At 43.7% G+C, this 19,388-nt stretch overlaps 1 gene segment (V, D, J or C); it reads right to left on the bottom strand.

Annotated features, from left to right (window-relative positions):
• Window positions 1–3,002: 3,002 nt before the first annotated feature.
• Window positions 3,003–8,838, bottom strand: LOC134497133 (Ig heavy chain V region 5A-like; the record flags this gene model as incomplete). The annotated part of the segment is given in 3 exon segments: window positions 3,003–3,226; window positions 8,341–8,709; window positions 8,793–8,838. Coding segments are annotated over 3 exon segments (639 nt in total), but the record flags the coding sequence as incomplete, so codon positions are not given.
• Window positions 8,839–19,388: the final 10,550 nt, after the last annotated feature.

Here is a 19,388-nt window from a genome sequence, read left to right as displayed (position 1 = left end):
CTCGTTCTTCCCTTGCCCTCGTTTTACGCCAGGCAGAGCGGGTTGGAAGGGCTTATCATTGGTCAAAATCTGCTCTGTACCAGTTCTGTATCCTCTCTGAGAGGAGAATAATTCTTAGCACCTCTTGTCCTTCTTCTACCATTCATTTGCAAAAGATTTTGCTAAATATGAGACTTAGAGGCAAACATAATTCTATCCTCTTTTTAGTTTTCTTTATTTCTTCACACTGTATCCCACTTTTTTTACATAAACTCCATCTCTCCATTCACCGGACCCCTTTTGGCCATTTTCTATCCTTCAATTAAAGCAGAAGCTGTCACTGAATATACAGTCCTCAGGATAAAAGAGGCACTCAGTGCATTGACCGTCCACCTTTCCTTGAAGTTATATTCCAGAAAGGAGAGGATAGGAGAGGAGAAATATCCCTTAATTTACAAATGTATTCATGGAAAATACTCACTCTCTCCATTCACATGAGATATTTCTTTGAAACTGTTTTGAAATTATGGGCCAGTTGTTCTAGCAGTCAGGACGTTGGAAGAAATAAAACACATATTTTTTTTATATGTCATATCATGTCACTAGGATTGGCTAGCACCGACAAAGAATTATTTAGTAGCTACTGAAGAGAAAGAGTGGGAAGTCATAGGTGATTTCAAAAGAAAAAGTATGAGGGATTTTTCTATAAATATGGATTGTCAATGAAACTAGACATGTTATTCATTTATATTTCATTTTTCATCATCACCGATCTCACCTGAAGAGCATCTCTGGACATTTTGCCAGAAAAGTTCATATGATGTAGACTAAGCTATTGAGAATGATATTCGTAGCACATTCGTTGAAGGTCCGCATGTCGCAAACTCAAGAAATCTGTTTATAACAAACCTTTCCCCAAATGGCTGAGAAAGATAATCAATCACTTTGCCTTCTCCCAGTTGGAATGCAAGAAATGCATGAAAACTAAGGGACAATCTTCTATCATCCCTAAATTTATACATAATTTTCGAAAAAAAAGATACACTATCCATACAGATAATGTGCATTTTTTTTATAGAATTTTGAGATTTTGGGCAAGTCCTTATAGCAGTCAAGACAGGAGTGTTGAATAATTCGTACCTAGGATAGAGAGCAGGGATACATTGTATTAAATATAAATCTAGCATTGCCATGTGGATGTTGTGGGGTTGAATTTCATAAATCACAGATCAAAAAGTACAAGGTGAGACCATAAGAGTTATTTCAATATATATTAACATAGAGGGAATGGGAAATGAGCATCATGTAGAAAATAATTTCACTGAGGAGAGATGGCAGTATTCAGAGAAAAAAATGGGAATGAACTGAAATGTTCATCAAGGAAGAAATATAGGTACTGAATCCCTATTTGTTCCTCTCATGAAATTTAAACTTTCTTTCTCTTATTTTTAAACTTCCTAGTATATTCTCCTGCCCCAATATTTCCTTTTTTCCTTGTCATGGTTCCATTTAATTTATGCCCAATTTGATTGCCTCAGGCTCAAAAGATCAGCCCAAAGCAGCAGACCGCAAGACAACTGGAGTTTTCGTATCTCCCTATAAGGGTTGGGCAGACGTTTTCTTTTAAACAAAGAAAATATATATATCTACAGTAGAAATGTGAAACTGCTCCAGACAGTTGCTCCTCATGGGAAGGCCACAACACAGCAGTCTCCACCAGGTTTAGTCCTCTGGGAGACGTGGGAGTAGCCATCTTTTTGCTCAAGCCACAGATGGCACCTTTGAAGGCACACTCAGTGCCCCCTAGTGTAACATTGGTGATCGTCACAGGTGGTCTAAGGGTCCAGATGCATCTGAAATAAGAGTTTGGAATTAATTATCAGAACCCTCCCCATCGAAAATGTTATTTATTTATTTATATAGTTATTTATTTATCTATCAAATTATCAGTTTAACTTTATGAAGTGACTCTGGGCAGCATAGAACACAGCGTAAGAATACTTAATAAATGCTAAGGAATTATTTTAATTATTAAAAACATTTAAAAATATAGAAAACTAAAAAAAAAGGAATATTAGTCAAGGTGAGACCATAGGAGTTATTTCAATATTTTTCTCCATTTAATTTTCCTGTTGAGCAAAGAGGCTGAGCGATTCCAACCTTTCTCCCACCCGGAGGTTACTGGGAAGGACGGCAGGTGGGGAGGCAATTTTCCTGAACCACCTAGAACATGACTTTCCCTGGAACTGACTTGAAACCCCCGATCTACGTTCCTTTGCTATTCTAAGTATTATAACACGACCGCAATTAGGCTACCCTTCGCCTGACGTTTTTAGGCCTTATTTTCTGACTTCTGCCCCCTTCCTTGGTGTCAGACCACACCACACTCTGGCAGGCCTTGCAGCATCCTGAATTTATTACTACATTTCGACTGCTAGCAGAGGACAATGGTGGTAAACGTATTTAAACTTTCAATTGCCTGTATGTGTGTGCATCCTTTCATGTCTGTGTGTCTCTGTGTGTGTACATATAGGTAGTACATCTATGGATAGAGGGAGAGAGGATATATAGACACAGAAACAAATGCACATAAAGAGGGAGAGGGGAAGATCTGCGTCTCAAGAAAGAGGAAATGAGGGTTGAACTTCAAAACCCATAAAACAATGAAGAGTTCTAATTACTGAATCAATTCTGTATTTCCTGATACTTTTTGAGAGCAGAACTTGAGAACAATTTCCCTTTGCTGTCTTTAAGGAGGATTAAAAAAAAGAAAAGACGCTATTCAATGTATATTCTGTACTGAGATTTGCCATTTTCTTCCTATCCAAATGGAAAACAGATCCCAGAATGCCCAGGCCAAGATCAGCTCTTCCTTCCTCTTGGCACTCAGGCAGCTTTCTCAGATCCCTCTCAAGTCTCCTGGGAAAATGCAGACTTCTGGGGCTGAGCTGACTTGCAGAGCTGCTCTGAGGAAGGGAAGGTTTTTGCCAGGCTTCAGACTCACTTCCTCCCACTGTGTCCCTCGCACAGTAATAGACTGCCGAGTCCTCCGGCTTCAGCCTGTTCATTTGCAGGTAGACTTGGCTTTTGGAGTTGTCCCTGGAGATGGTGAACCGTCCCTTCACTTTGTCCGAGTAGTAAGTACTGGAACCAGAACCAGAGCTTATCCGTGCCACCAACTCCAGCCCCTTTCCATGGGCCTGTCTCACCCAGCTCATCCAATAACCCCCGAAGTTGAACCCAGAGCCTTGGCAGGTGAGGTGGAGGGACTCTCCAGGCCTTCTCACGTCCCCTCCGGACTCCACCAACTGGGCCTCTGACAGGACACCTAAAATAAAAGTTGTTTTAATGAGCTCTTCTTTATGCAAGAATTAAAATGGAAAGAACCTGAATAGGAGGGAACCAATTACCTCTGAGGATTGCTAGGAAGGAAACCAAATTCAGCCACAGGATCATTTTTGCTCCCGTTAAAGAATAGAGGGGACTTGACAGGAAAGGATTCAGGAAAGGCACAAACTTTGTGTTATGGGTGTAGCCTGAAAAGAGACACTCTGGGGCTCCTTTAAAGGGGAAATTGTGGCCTGATTTACATATTGCTCAGCGTAAAAGAGCCCCTCGGGGCTTTGAGGTATGGATTTATTTCAACACACCTTTCACACATGGGCCATAGATGAAAAGGCAGCTTTACCCTGGAATAATTAACGCTTCTGACAGATGCTCCTCACTTAATGTAAGGGTTTTAAGGTGACAGAAAGAAATCAGGCATTGAAATTTCCTCAAATAGCCATGTTACAGTCCGGAAATAAAGAGGATGGCACATCGGAGTTCAAAATGGTTGCTCCACAGTTGTTGTCTTGACCACGTTCTTTGGAAGAAACCAAAATTGCGTCAAAGCAGACCAAGCCATAAGGCCCAATTTATAAGCCACAGATCAATTTTACAAACACATCAAAGTCTCAAAGTTGGAATATAAATCATTGGAAACCTGTATAATGTTTCTTAATGGTTTGGTTTTTAACTCAGCAGCCATACTGATTACAAACATTGTGAGGTTTTTGGGTTGCCATTTTTATGCCCTTCTTATCTGTTTTTAACTGCCCAGGGTTAATTCGTACTAAGACTCAAAAAACGCCCTGTCCTACACTGATTCCATGGACTGAGAAACAGAAATAAATGACTTTTCATATTCCAAACAATTCAGTCTGTTCTATATTTAGCAAAGCACATCTGTTCTCAACTCAGATGTGGCTTCATGGTGAGAAATGTAATCTCTTGGGATGTTAAATTTCTCTGAATTGCCTTCAGTGGTCTCTCAGGAAAATGAGAGTAAATGTAATGATGCCTCCGAAGTGAGACAAGGCCTGTAGACCCTTCCTTTGTCCCCCACCCCTCCCCCTCCCCACACATATTCAAAGCCATTCCGTGTGACAACACTGCCCCCTGGTGGAAAACCTGAGGAGGGGAGGCATCTACTTAACTTTCCAAAGAGATTCTTGCATTAAGAAATCGTAATTAGGGCTCAAAAGAAATGAAAGAGCTCCAGGAAAGTTAAGCTGGTCTAGGGAGTAATAAAAAAATGCACTTTTGTTATATGATAGGATATTCCTTTCAATGGGTTTTTCTATGAGATACTGTATATTCCTGAGGTCATGTATTCTTATTTTTTCTCCTAAATATCATGAAATCATGTAAGAACGAGTTGGAAAGGACCATCTTGTTCATCTACTACAAACCATCCCTCACTGGTGGGGAGCCAGACCCTCTCTGCAGACCTCAAACAAAAAGAGGCTGTTCCAGCCAGATTGAAGCAGGTCCCCCTCGTTCTTCCCTCGCCCTCGTTTTACGCCAGGCAGACCGGGTCGGAAGGGCTTATCATTTTTCAAAACCTGCTCTATACCAGTTCTCTATCCTCTCTGAGAGGAGAGTAATTCTTAGCACCACTTGTTCTTCTTCTACCTTTCATTTGCAAAGGATTTTGCCAAATATGAGACCTAGAGGAAAACATAAATTTATCCTCTTTTTATTTTTCTTTTTTTCTTCAAACTGTATCCCACTTTTTTAACATAAACACCATCTCTACATTCACCGGACCCCTTTGGGCCATTTCCTATCCTTCAATTAAAGCAGAAGCTGTCACTGAAGATACAGTCCTCAGGATAAAAGAGGCACTCAGTGCATGGACCTTCCACCTTTCCTTGAAGGTATATTTCACACAGGAGAGGGTAGAGGAGAGGAGAGCAGAGGAGAGTAGAGGAGGGGAGGGGAGAAGAGAGTAGTGGGGAGGAGAGTTGAGGAGAGTTGAGGAGAGGAGAGGAGTGGAGTGGAGAGGGGAGTAGAGGAGAGTTGAGGAGAGGAGAGCTGTTGCCTTAATTTACAAGTGTCTTTGGATAAAACAATCACTCTTTCTGTTAACTTTAGAGATTTCTCTGAAACTATTTTGAGGTCATGAGGAAGTCCTTATGAGAGTTGGGAAGTTCGCTACCCTGTTGTTTCCTTGACCTCTTGTTTTTGTTTGTTAGTTTTTTGGAAAAATTCCGAATATGTTAAATGGTGATCAAGCCTTGAGGAACAATTTGTGAGCCACAGTAGTTGTATCCACCCCACTCACAAATTCAGACTCAGATCACATTAGGATGACATACACTGTCTTGGCTGAATGAGAGAGATAAATAACTCCCTTTGTATTCAGCCAGAAAATCAGTTTCTTCTGTATGTAAGAAATCACCTGTTTTAAACTCAGACATGGCTTCACGTCTGACGATTTAGTCTCTTGAGAAGTTAAATTATCCTGAGATTCTCTGAGGGAACCCTCGAAGCCTAGTATCAGAAGATACAATCAACCTCAGAAATGACATTATATTTGTGCCCACTAGTCTTATTTCCCTGCCCAAACCATCCCTCATGGCCACCGAGACTAAGGGTGCAAGTGCTGCTCCCTTGTGGAAGTGATGAGGAAGAGGGCGTCATCAAACTCCCCAGGAAGATTCTTCTGTTGCAGGAGGGGAAGTGAAACTCAGAAAAAATGAAGGATCTCTAGGGGATTTAGAAGGTCTAGTAAGAAATCCAAAGCTGTTCTTCTCCTTCCTGATAGGAAATCCCTTTTGAAAAGTTACTCTATGACCGGTTGTATATTCTTTGGATGGGAGAATTCTTAGTTTTTCTCCTAAACTCAGAACAAGCCACTGGTGCCGTGGCCTCTTCATGACTTGACAACTGCAACAGGGTGTAGATGGGGCTGCCCTTGAACCTTACCCAGAAGCTTCAGATGGTCCAGAATTCAGCAGCAGGCAGTGATAGGCTTGCATCTGTAGGCCTATGTACTATCTCTGCTTTGCCAGGTGCACTGGCTGCCCGTTGGATTCTGACAGCGATTCAAGGTGCTGTTCACTATCTATAGAGCCCTATGTGCCATAAAGTCTGGTTACTTGAAGAACTGTCTGTCTCCCAGAGTGTCTGCCTGGGTGATCTGATCTGGCAGGGCTACCGTGCTCACGGTTCCTTCGATGAAAGAATGCCATTGATTGGGATCCCAGCAGTGCACTTCTTGATCACCACAGCTGCCCTCTGGAACTCAGTTTCCCCTGAGATTCAAATGGCCCCCGTCCTACTGGTGTTTGAAAGGTCCCTGAAGAACTGGCTTTTCACCCAGGTCCTTGGCAAGTGTGATTGAAGCCCTTGTTCTTCTTTTTCTTTGTTCCTATCTAGGAAGAAGGCTCAGAACTGTCATCTCCTCTGAGTACACCCTTTCTACTTGCTCCATATTCAGAGGGATTATTCACACCCACAGTGCCCCCTAGTGTAAAACCATTGAAGATGAGGCAGAGGGCTTAATTCCCCAAGGAGATGTCTGTATTCTAAGAGGGGAAGGGAGGTGGGAAGAAGTTACTGAGTTCTAGAAGAGCAAAAGAGGTCCAGTAAGGGAGATGGGGATAGAATCTGGGCTCTCAATAATTAGGGCTGTGAAGGTCATTCTTGTGTTGGAGGTGGGGAGGCACTTTTCCTAGAATTCCTAGAACACGACTTTCCTCGGAATTGACTTGAGAACCCCTGATTTACTTTCCTTTGCTATTATAAGTATTAGAACATGACCTCATTTAGGCTACCCTGGGCCTGATATTTTTATGCCTTATTTTTTAAGCCAATTAGTGGACAGCCAGGACCACTGAATTGGAGCAGAGCTTACAAAGCAGAGGAGCTGTGCAAAGAAAAAGAATATTATCAGAGATAGCTTTAATGAGCATGTCAGAGGAACACAGGTTATTGATCTTAAACACTCAGCCCTCCCAGCATAAATAATTACATGCTTAGATAGAGTAGGTTCAAAGTAAAGTAAAGGAATATCTTACTCATTTTATTGAAGGTCCAGTTACATTTTCATTCAGAAAGGATGACATCTTTGTTCTTCTTTTGTCTTCCCTAAATTAATTCACATTTAGCCCTATAGCTGTAAGACCTGCCTGTAGAAAGGGGAATTCCAAGCCTACCACATGGCCCCCAGAAAGATGGAGCAGCACACAGCCGTGCACATAGCGCCCAGTCTTGAAGAAGGATGAAGAGAGAAAAGTGGAATTGGGAGTGGAACTATCAGCTTCCTCTGAAACATGAAGAGTTGCATCATGGGATGGACTCAATTTACATGCTAATGCACATGCTAATGAGGCATGCTGGATTGGCTAGTACCTCCAACAATTTTCTGGCATTGGCCCCCTTCCTCGGTGTCACACCACACCAAACTATTTGAGGTCTTACAGCATCCTAATTTTATTACCTGGCTACATTGCTACTGCTAACAGGGGAATATGATTTTAAACATATTTAAACTTTCAAATACCTATATATATCTCTGTTTGTGTGAGTGTGTGGGTCTGTGTATACAATTGTGTGTGTCTGTGTGTCTGTGTGTGTCTGTGTTTAGAGAGAGAGAGAGAGAGAGAGAGATTGGGAGGGAGACAGAGAAATATATACACAGAAAATCAAACAACTGTAAAGAAAGAGCCATAGGGTGGATCTGGGTCTCAAGAGAGATTAAATTAAGGTTGAACTGAAAAACCAATAAAAGAATTAAGAATTCTAATTATTGAATCCAATTTTGTATTTCTAGAGATTTCTGGAGAGCAGAACTAGTGAGCACTTTGCCTTTCACACCTTTCAGTAGTTTTTCTCTTCTTTTGCTTTGTTTAAACTATTCTTTTTTTTTTTTTTTTCTGTTCAGATTTTCCACTTTCCTCCCATCCAAATGGAAAACAGCTGCCACAATGGCCAGGCCAAGATCATATCATCGTTCCACTTGGCTCTCAGGCAGCTTTCTCAGGTCCCTCTCAAGTCTCCTGGGAAAATGCAGTTTTCTGGGGCTGAGCTGACTTGCATAGTAGCTCTGACCAAGGGAAGGTTCTTGCCAGGCTTCAGACTCACTTCCTCTCACTGTGTCTCCTGCACAGTAATAGACTGCTGTGTCCTCCGGCTTCAGACTGTTCATTTGCAGATAGACTTGGCTTTTGGAGTTGTCCCTGGAGATGGTGAAGCGTCCCTTGACTTTGGCAGAGTAGTGAGTACCAGAATTTGGCCATATGAGTGCCACCCATTCGAGTCCTTTTCCTGGAGCCTGTCTCACCCAACTCATCCAATGGCTGCTGAAGTCGAAGCCAGAGGCTTGGCAGGAGAGGCGGAGGGACTCTCCAGGCCTTCTCACGTCCCCTCCAGACTCCACCAACTGGACCTCAGACTGGACACCTACAAAGAAATGTGTTTTGGTGAAACCTCCTATATACAAAAACAGCAAATTGAAGTAAATTCTATAGAGAAGTCAGAATTACCTCTGAGGACTACTACTAAGGACACCAGGTTTAGCCACAGGATCATTTTTGCCCCCACTAATGAACAAAGGGGAAATACAGGAAAGGATTCAGGAAAGTGCACAAACTTTGTGTTGGTGGGGGTAGCATGAAGGGGAAACCACGGGGCTCCTTTAAAGGGGAAATGGTGTCCTGATTTACATATCGCTCGGGATAAAAGAGCCCCTCAGGGCATTGGGGTGTGATTTCTTTGCACACAGCTTTCACATATGAATTTGAATGGATGGAAACATCTCAGAACAATCAAGCAAGACTTTTTTATTGTTATTATCAGTACATACAAAAAAGGAGAGAATTAGATGAGAATAAGTAAAGCAAGATCTGATTAAATCTCATTAGTTGGGGAAAGTGTTTCAAGACGAGAAAAATAAACCATGTGCTGAAAATCATTTAAACAGCCCTGTTAGAGACTGAACAGGAAAAGAAGGCCACATCTGAGTCCAGGATCTTTGCTCCACAGTTCTTCCCTTGACCATGTTCTTTGAAGAAACCCAAAACAACGGAATGTAGACCAAGCCATAAGGCACAATTTGCAAGGCAGAGTGGAATTGCACTTATAAGTCGAAGTTGCAAAATCAGAATCAAAGAAATCACAGTCAAATTAGCAATAGCTGGACCCTGTGGAGTCTTTTTTGTTCTATTAGCTTGGTTTTCACTCAGCAGTTGGATGGATTTTAGATACTGGGGTTGGTGATGGTGGTGACTAGTTTTTATGGTGATTTCATTGGCTGCTAGCTGCCAAGGTTGATTCTGCAAGATGGGCAGCCATAAAAATCGAAATAATAATAATGGCAAGTCCCACATTAATATTAACCTGACCAAATACCCTCTCTTTGTGAGTGAGACACAGAAATACATCTCTGTTTTCCAAAGAATTCTGTTTGCTCATTATTTAGCAGCACCCATCTGTTGTCAACTCAGACATGGCCAGAGTGAAGACTGTGGCTTCTTGAGATGTGGCTTTTCTTTTTCAGTGATCTCTTAGGAAAGTGAGAGTAAATATAAACTGTCCTCCAAAATGAGACAAAGTCTGCAGACAATTGCTTTATTCCTCTGCCCCACCCCCACCCCACACATAGGGAAAGCGATTCAGTGTGACAACACTGCCCCCTGCTGTAAAATGGGAGGAGGGGAGACATCTACTTAATTTTCCAAGGAGATTCTTGCCTTCAAAAATAGGAATTATGGCTAAGAAGAAATGAAGGATCTCCAGGAGATCTAAGCAGGTTTAGGGAGAAATCCGAAGCTGATCTTCCATTATATTATAGGAAATTGCTTTCGATGGGTTACTTTCTGCGAGATTGTATTTTCTCGAAATGGGGGGGGGTCTTCTCTTTTCTCTTAAATCTCATAAATTCATAGAATGAATTAGTTAGGAAAAACCTTCTAGGTCATCTCATAGAAACCGTCCTTAAGAGGTGGCCATCCAGGTCCTGTCTGCAGACCTGCCACCAAAAGAGACTGCTCTACCCACACTGAGCAGAGGCTGCCCTGTCCCTCCCTCATCCCAGGTTCCCTCTAGGCACACAGGACGGCAGCGTTAATCATCTGTCAAACTCTGGTCTGTACTAGTTTTGAGTCTCTGTTGAGAGCAGAATAATTCTTATGGTCCCTGCTGTTGAGAAATTCTATAGAGCTGAGAAGTGTGAAACAGTGAGGGAAGCAGGCATTTCATCCTTAATCTGTATGGAGCAGAGAATTTTGCTCAGTAGAGAGGACCACAAATCATGGCTTCCTGGATAATGTAGTTAGAATGAACCCTCCATAAAAGTTTGTTTGAAACTGTAGGAGTTCTTCGAAAATTCCTTTTCCATGGCTTTCATTTTAAATATTTCCTTGGATGGGACCCTTTTAATTCAGGCAGATTTTGTGCGCCTCTTCCATATATCACCAAGGGGTTGCTCCAATACGGGCAAGAGAGAAGTCATGGAGAGGCTGAGCAATTTAGCCTGCTGGAGAAAAATGAGCAAAGGACCACCACTCTTTTCATCGCAATTGTTTAGTATAATTTCTATTTTATCCTCATGGAAGCTGCTGGAGAAGTAGGCAAGTTCAAAGGGACAACCACAGGTATTATTTCAGTGATCGTCAGATACGGTATTGTGTGCAAGGGCTCCCAATACCAGGTACCATTACCAGTCTGTTCTAATTGTAGAGGCAGAGGTTCCCTTCGTCTTCAATTCAAGAAGAGAATATCTTGTCAGGCTTCCGATTTCCTCCAGCAATCCAGAGGCTTGGCAGGAGAGGTGGAGGGACTCTCCAGGCCTCCTCACGTCCCCTCCAGACTCCACCAACTGGACCTCTGACTGGACACCTACAAAGAAAGGTGTTTTGGTGAAATCTCCCGTGTACAAGCAGAACACATGGAAAGAACCAGAATAGGGAGGATACAATTACCTCTGAGGACTGCTAGGAAGGACACCAAGTTCAGCCACAGGATCATTTTTGCTCCCTCTAAGGAATGGGGGGAACTGATAAGAAAGGATTTGGGAAAGAGCAGAAACTTTGTGCTGGTGGGTGTAGCCTGAAAAGGAAGCCATGGGGCTCCTTTAAAGGGGAAATTGTGCCTTGATTTGCCTGTCGCTTGGAATAAAAGAGCCTCTCAGGGCTTTGCCGTAAATATGTCTTTGCACACAACATTTCAAATAAACTTCCAGATTAAAAAAAAAAAATCAAGACAGTCATGGATTATTATTATTGTTTTTTGTTAATATTACTATTAAAAAATTCAGAGTAAGTAAAGCAAGGTTTGATAATACCTGTGCAGTTCCGGAAAGTGTTTATATATAAGAGGAGGAAAACATCCACTGAAAATTATTTAAACAGCCACGTGAGAGACCGAACATAAAAAGGATGGCACATCTGAGATCATCATGTTTGCTCCCCAGCGGTTCCCTCAGCCACGTTCTTTGACGAAACCCAAAACAACTAATGCAGACCAAGCCTTAAGGCACCATAATAAGCCACATTTGATTTGCACTTAGATGTCCAAGTCACAAAATCAGAATCAAATCACAGCCAAGGGAGAAATAGCTGGACATTGTGCGGTCTTTTTTTGTTTAGTACATTGGTTTTTAATTTGGCAGTTGTGTGGATTTTATATATTGATTTTTTGGATGGCAATTTTGTATGATGATTTTAAGAGCTGCTCGTTGCCCAGAGTTGTTTCCACAAGATGGGAAGCCATACAAACTGAAATAATAATTCTAATTATCTCATGCTACTTCTGTTAATTTTAATGCTACCATGTCCACTCTCTCTGTAACCAGAGAAATACGAATATCGTACTTATAGTCTCCAAAAATTCATTTTGCTCTATATTTAGCAAAGCACATCTGCTGTGGAAAGGAGTATTGTCGACATGGCTTCACGGTGAGGGTTGGTTATTTATTTATTTAGTTCTCAAATTTCTCACCGACCATCTCCTCCGACCGGAGGGACTCTGGGCTGTTTCTAATACAGAACAATAAGTATACAATAGAATTCTAATAAATATACAATAAAATTCTAATAAAATCCCACTAAAAATAAAACTAAAATTACAACAATTTATTAACTACCCCACCTCGTGAAATCCAGATGGCTGTGATCTCCTTCAGTCATTATGTAGGAAGGGCCCTTCAAGGCACTAGCCACCCCCAAGTATGTTCATTCTCCTCCCTGCCCAAGCCTGGTGGCAGAGCCAGGTCTCCAACTTCCTCCGGAAGGCCAGGCGCGATGGGGCTAATCTCACCTCCGGGGGCAAGATGTTCCAAAGGGCGGGCGCTACTGCCCAGAAGGCCCACCTCCTGGACCCTGCCAGATGGAATTCTCTTGTCGATGGGGGCCGTAGCATGCCCTCTCTGCATGATCGGGTGGGACGGGCTGATGAAGTCGGGAAGAGGCGGTCCCTCAGCTAACCTGTTCTTGAGGGTATATACGTATATGTATATGTGTATTCATGAATATTTATAGGTTCTGGATTTTGTAGTGTTTAGAACTCCACCCTTTAATGTGGAAGACTGGGGTTCGAATCCCAGCTGGTACCTACCTTAGCAGGAGGGGTGCTTGGGCAGAGAGACCCTCAAGTTTCCACCGCCTACCTCAGAGTTGAGAGTGACCGGAACTAAGAGAGGGTGGCTCGGGCGTTGCCCAGATTGACCAGGTCCTCATCAGAGGTTGGGGAAGCAGGACAGTCCGACAATAAGTTCTACTGGGAGAAACCATAGATGGGTGAGACCAGAAAATCTGGAGTGGATGGAATGCCACTACAGCAGAGGAGCTAATGAGAGGGGATATATGAAAGGGCTGAGTGAACGTCCTTCGTGATGGGATTCCTGGAAGCTTGGTATGCAAGACAGACATCCATAGGCACCTAGAGATGAAGGTCATTTGCACACCATTTAAGAGAGGCAAGAAAAAAGCTAGAAAGGAAGAAACAGAGCAGAATACCTCCAGCCAGCAATCAACACCCAAATAAGCAGGGATTACCACCAAGATTAACACCAGACAAGCTTTCAAGCAGGAAAGGATCCCCTAATCAATCAAGGAACTGGCAACTCAGAAGAACAACCAGGCAGCAAACTGTTCCATCAAGGAACTACCCAGGGGGAAACTGCACCCCACCAACACTGACAGGGCAACCTACTGTGTCTCAGCAAAGAGCGAGCCCCACTCCCTTCGAGCACTGAAGGTGTTGCCTAGTCAGGTAAGGAAATGCCTGCAAGGAAACAGCCAAGTTCAGGGAAGACGAAGGACTCCACAGTTCAGCCCTGAGCTACCGATATTCTCTTCCACTGGTACTCATCAACCCTCGCTGGAGATTGTTCTCAAGCACTCCATGCTGCCCTGCTGAGTTGGTTTTTGGAATTGGCCCTGGAGATGGTGAAGTGTCCCTTCCCTTTGTCGAAGGAGCAGGTTCCTCTCTCCCCCACAGCCCATTCCAGCCCCTTTTTATGACACTGTCGGACCCAGTGAATGTCATTTTTTGAATAAAAAAAGGAATGACCTGCACGAAAGAACTTTGAGAAGGTTTGGTAAGCTAGAGACACTCAATGTGGACTTAACTGCGGAACAAGTATGCAGATTAGGAGTTCAGACTAACGAACCTAAATGCATCATCCAGGTCTCAAAGCTGAAATCCCAGAAAACATATTGGAAACCTTTGCAGAGCCCCTTATTAATTGGGGGTTTAGCTCAGCAGTTGCATCGATTTCACACATTGGGCGTGTTTTTGACTGTAACAGGGACCTGGGGTGTAACTCCAAAACATCTGGAACACCGCTTGAAGACCATCGGCCTTGACAAAATCACCACCAGTCAATTGCAAAAGGCAGCTTTCCTTGGAACAGCTTCCATCCTACAACAATATCTTTAATATTATTAAAATAAAGCATCTGCCCATCCCAGGTCCTTCGGAATGAGTTGATAAGAGGCCAAGATTGCCACCCAGTCTAAATATCTGGCTGACCATGAGAAGAACCTTAACAATAGTCTGATTATGACCTATTTATCCCCGATGGCAATCTAACCAAATGATATAACTAGAGTCAAAGTAGCGTGGGCTGGGGAATCACACTAATGGGCTCATCGCACCTCCAGATTAAGTAGAAATGAAAGTAGATTGAATAAAAATGAAGGATCTGCATGAAAGAACTTTGAGAAGTTCTTGCCACGCAGAGACGATCAAAGAGTATTGAACTGTGGAACAAGAATACAGATTAGGAGTTCTGACTAACGAATCTAAATGCATCATCCAGTACATGCCATAACTGCCGAAGGGAAAACCAGAAGCTTGCCTGGAGAGATGCCGGGACTCTCCAGGCCTTCTAACATTCCCTCCAGACTCTAGCAGTGGCATCTCAGATGGGACAGCTGGAGAAAAAGGAGATTTTGTGAGCTCTCCAGCAAAGAGGGAGAAGGAGAAGAGAGTTACATAGTCCTCCTGTGCTGGAAAAAAGTACACTTTAGAAAGGGATCCTAAGATGTGCATTGCCAGCACTTGCTCTCTGAGGTTAAAACCCTCTTCCACTCATTGAACTCACAGATGCATGCACCTAACCTCATGATATGGCTACCAATAATCCTCTAGAGAGAAGCAAGGCTCAAAAGAGTATTTCCCAAATTGAGGCTGAGTTGGCGGATATACAGGATTGCAACAGGAGAAATAAATGAAGGATTAAAGGTATGTCAGAGAAAACTTGACACCCAGTGTGACTCCTTCTCTCACCATTAAAAGAAAGGACAAGCTGCATTGTTTGCAGTGGCTTCAAGGCCGGTCCAAAAGCAGATGTGGACATATAGGGCTGCTAATGTCAGAGGGAGAGAGAGAGATGTCCTAAAAAGAGCAGGCCATGGAAATAGGTTGAGTGACAGGTATTCTGATGAACAGTTCTGCATACAGGGATCTAATTAATCGAGGGGAGTAGCTGTTCTTCCCAACGCTGGCTTATATTGCAGGGGTCAAAGAGGCTAAGTAATAGGAAAGGGGGATACATGTTTCCAGAAGGGAAACTGCATCCCCCAGGAGAGGTAAGAAAAGGAAATGGACAAACTCCATGAGTAAGTCTGTGAACTGTGCCTGGGAAGGGTTTTGGCAGCCATTTGACTGAAAGGCCAAAAAAGCAGTTTCTGGAATGACAGCAGGAAGCAGAACCCTGAAGTTTGAAAGAAATTAATATGGGGTTCTGAAGAATTGTGTGTGCTGAAATGAGAGGGGGGTTCAGGAAAGAGTGGACTGAGGAAACATCAGCCTGGATGGAGTCCGAAATTGAGGTGAGGGACTGATTATATGGACATAAAGAGAAGAGGCTGGTTCTTCCAGAAATAAGGAATTAAGGGTGAACTGCAAAATGAAGGCATGAAGGAAGAAACCTAATTAATGACGCTGTATTTTTGTTTTCAGAGACGTTTGCAGAGCTGTTGGGTGAAATGAGCAGTTTTGATTGGCTTCCGATTCGCTTCCTCTCACTGTGTTAGCTGGGCAGTAATAGACTGCCATGTCCTTTGGTTTGAGGTGGTTCATTTGCAGGTACGGCTGGTTCTTGGCATTGTCCCTGGCGACGGTGAAGCATCCCTTCACTTCATCTAGTAGAACTTTCCACTGGGATCAGTATAAATGAATGCCACCCATTCCAGCCCTTTTCCAGGAGCCTGTCTCACCCAGCCCATGTGGCAGCTGCTGAAGGTGAAGCCAGCGGCCTGGCAGGAGAGACAAAGGGACACTCCAGGTCTCCTTACGCCCCCTCCAGACTCCACCAACTGGACCTGAGATTGGACACCTAAAAAGAAAGATAGCTTAATAAGGCCTCCTGCAGGTAAACACAAAACAAGGAGGAAAAACCCCTCTGTCTGGAGGGGAAAATAATACCTCTGAGGATTGCTAATAACCACATGAGGTTTAGCCAGGGTGTCATTTTTGCTTGCTCTAAAGATTGGAGGATTCCTACTGATGGGAAAACATTCAGACAAGCACTCAAACTTCCTGTTCTTGGGTGTAGCAGGAGAGCAGGATGATAAGGCTGCTTTGAACAGGAAGCTGTCACTGAACTTACATAGCCCTCAGGATAAAAGAGCAAAGGGCTGCTTTGAAATTCTAGAGCTCCTTCAACTGATATTTCAGACATGGTCTTCGAATGCTGAACAAGGCCCAACACCAGTCAAGGCAGATTTTTTTCTTCTTCTTTAGGAAATATATGAAGCAGCAGGTTAATCTTATAGGAAGTAAAACCATGTCTTGCCACATTAGATATCATACAACATCTGGACCCTCCTACAACATCTGGACCCTTGGACTTCGCTTCACTGCTTACACGGCCTTGGCCAACTGTTTGGTTCCTTCACGAGTTCCTCAGGAAAGTTTGCGACTGCCTCCCTCGTATATTGTGTTGAGTGGCCCGGGACAGGACACACGGGGCCATCTCCATGAGTCTTCGCCACCCACCACGAGAATCATCAGCCTCAGAACTGGAGGAATTCCTGGTTTCAGTGACCTGCCCCTCCCACCATGGGCAATGGGATTCTGTGGGATGGCGCTGCCCCTGGTGGCAGGATGAGCAGAAGCAGGCCCGGCTCTCCAGGGAGATGCTTGTCTTGCCAAGAGGAAGCGGGTCTGGGATGGCCGGGCTCTGCTCCAGGAAATCGAAGCAGGCCTAGTGGGAAGAAGACAATAGAATAGGAAGGACAAGAGACCTCTTCCAGAAAATTAGAAACATTGGAGGCAAATTCCAGGCAAAAATGGGCATGATCAAAAACAAAGATGGCAAGGACCTAACAGAAGAAGAAGAGATCAAGAAAAGGTGGCAAGAATATACAGAAGACCTGTATAGGAAGGATAACAATATCGGGGATAGCTTTGATGGTGTGGTCAGTGAGCTAGAGCCAGACATCCTGAAGAGTGAGGTTGAGTGGGCCTTAAAAAGAATTGCTAATAACAAGGCAGCAGGAGACGACGACATCCCAGCTGAACTGTTCAAAATCTTGCAAGATGATGCTGTCAAGGTAATGCATGCTATATGCCAGCAAATTTGGAAAACACAAGAATGGCCATCAGACTGGAAAAAATCAACTTATATCCCCATACCAAAAAAGGGAAACACGAAAGAATGTTCAAACTATCGAACAGTGGCACTCATTTCACATGCCAGTAAGGTAATGCTCAAGATCCTGCAAGGGAGACTTCAGCAATTCATGGAGCGAGAATTGCCAGATGCACAATCTGGGTTTAGAAAAGGCAGAGGAACTAGAGACCAAATTGCCAATATCCGCTGGATAATGGAAAAAGCCAGGGGGTTTCAGAAGAACATCTATTTCTGTTTTATTGACTATTCTAAAGCCTTTGACTGTGTGGACCATAACAAATTGTGGCAAGTACTTAGCGGTATGGGGATACCAAGTCATCTTGTATGCCTCCTGAAGAATCTGTATAACGACCAAATAGCAACAGTAAGAACAGACCACGGAACAACGGACTGGTTTAAGATTGGGAAAGGAGTACGGCAGGGCTGTATACTCTCACCCTACCTATTCAACTTGTACGCAGAACACATCATGCGACAAGCTGGCCTTGAGGAATCCAAGGCTGGAGTTAAAATCTCTGGAAGAAACATTAACAATCTCAGATATGCAGATGATACCACTTTGATGGCTGAAAGTGAAGAGGAACTGAGGAGCCTTATGATGAAGGTGAAAGAAGAAAGTGCAAAAGCTGGCTTGCAGCTAAACCTCAAAAAAACCAAGAGTATGGCAACCCGCTTGATTGATAACTGGCAAATAGAGGGAGAAAATGTAGAAGCAGTGAAAGACTTTGTATTCCTAGGTGCAAAGATTACTGCAGATGCTGACTGCAGTCAGGAAATCAGAAGACGCTTAATCCTTGGGAGAAGAGCAATGACAAATCTCGATAAAATAGTTAAGAGCAGAGACATCACACTGACAACAAAGGTCCGCATAGTTAAAGCAATGGTGTTCTCCGTAGTAACATATGGCTACGAGAGCTGGACCATAAGGAAGGCTGAGCGAAGGAAGATCGATGCTTTTGAACTGTGGTGTTGGAGGAAAATTCTGAGAGTGCCTTGGACTGCAAGAAGATCCAACCAGTCCATCCTCCAGGAAATAAAGCCAGACTGCTCACTTGAGGGAATGATATTAAAGGCAAAACTGAAATACTTTGGCCACATAATGAGAAGACAGGACACCCTGCAGAAGATGGTGATGCTAGGGAGAGTGGAAGGCAAAAGGAAGAGGGGCTGACCAAGGGCAAGATGGATAGATGATATTCTAGAGGTGACGGACTCGTCCCTGGGGGAGCTGGGGGTGTTGACGACCGACAGGAAGCTCTGGCGTGGGCTGGTCCATGAAGTCATGAAGAGTCGGAAGCGACTAAACGAATAAACAACAACACAAAAAACCCAATCAACTTCTCTTTCCTCTTAAATGCCCACCACTGGCCTGTCTGGATGCAAGACATGCTTCAGACCATCCAGGGACTCCTGGCTCTGCCCAATCCCTTCCATGCTCCCTTTTGCAGAGGCCTGTAAGGAGGGATGCTCTCCTCTCCCCCCACCCCGCTTCAGCCTTCTCTTTCCCTCAAAGAACACACAGGGGCTGCAGGGCCCGTGTCCTGCTCAGCAACTTAAACGTACCCTGCGAAAACTCTCCTCTTTCATCCATGAAATTCACGGATCAAATGTGTGGATGGAGGCAGCTCTGGACAACGGGGGTTTCTGTTTGGCTCCAGGCTGAGCTCCTCTCCTCTAGTCCTGTTTAACGGAAAATGCTATTAGCAGGCAAGCAAGGTTTTGAACTTGGTCCTGGCCTCCCTCTTCCAGCTCTGTCACTGCCTTTTTTGTTCTTGTGGGTTCTTTTCAGGAGAAGAACTTTTTGTGATTTTTTTTTTGGGGGGGTATAGTCTTTAACAAATTCAGTGTACCAGTTCAAATTGTGGCTCATGGATGAACTTGCAGAGCAGCTCTGAGCAATGGGAGGTTTTTGCCAGGCTTCAGACTCACTTCCTCTCACTATGTCTCCCACACAGTAATAGACAGCCGAGTCCTCTGGCTTCAGGCTGTTCATTTGCAG

Source organism: Candoia aspera, chromosome 4 (genome assembly GCF_035149785.1).
Source record: "Candoia aspera isolate rCanAsp1 chromosome 4, rCanAsp1.hap2, whole genome shotgun sequence".
NCBI classification, from domain to species: Eukaryota; Metazoa; Chordata; class Lepidosauria; order Squamata; family Boidae; genus Candoia; species Candoia aspera.
Note: the sequence above shows the minus strand (reverse complement) of the source record. Positions and strands in the feature narration are given on the sequence as shown.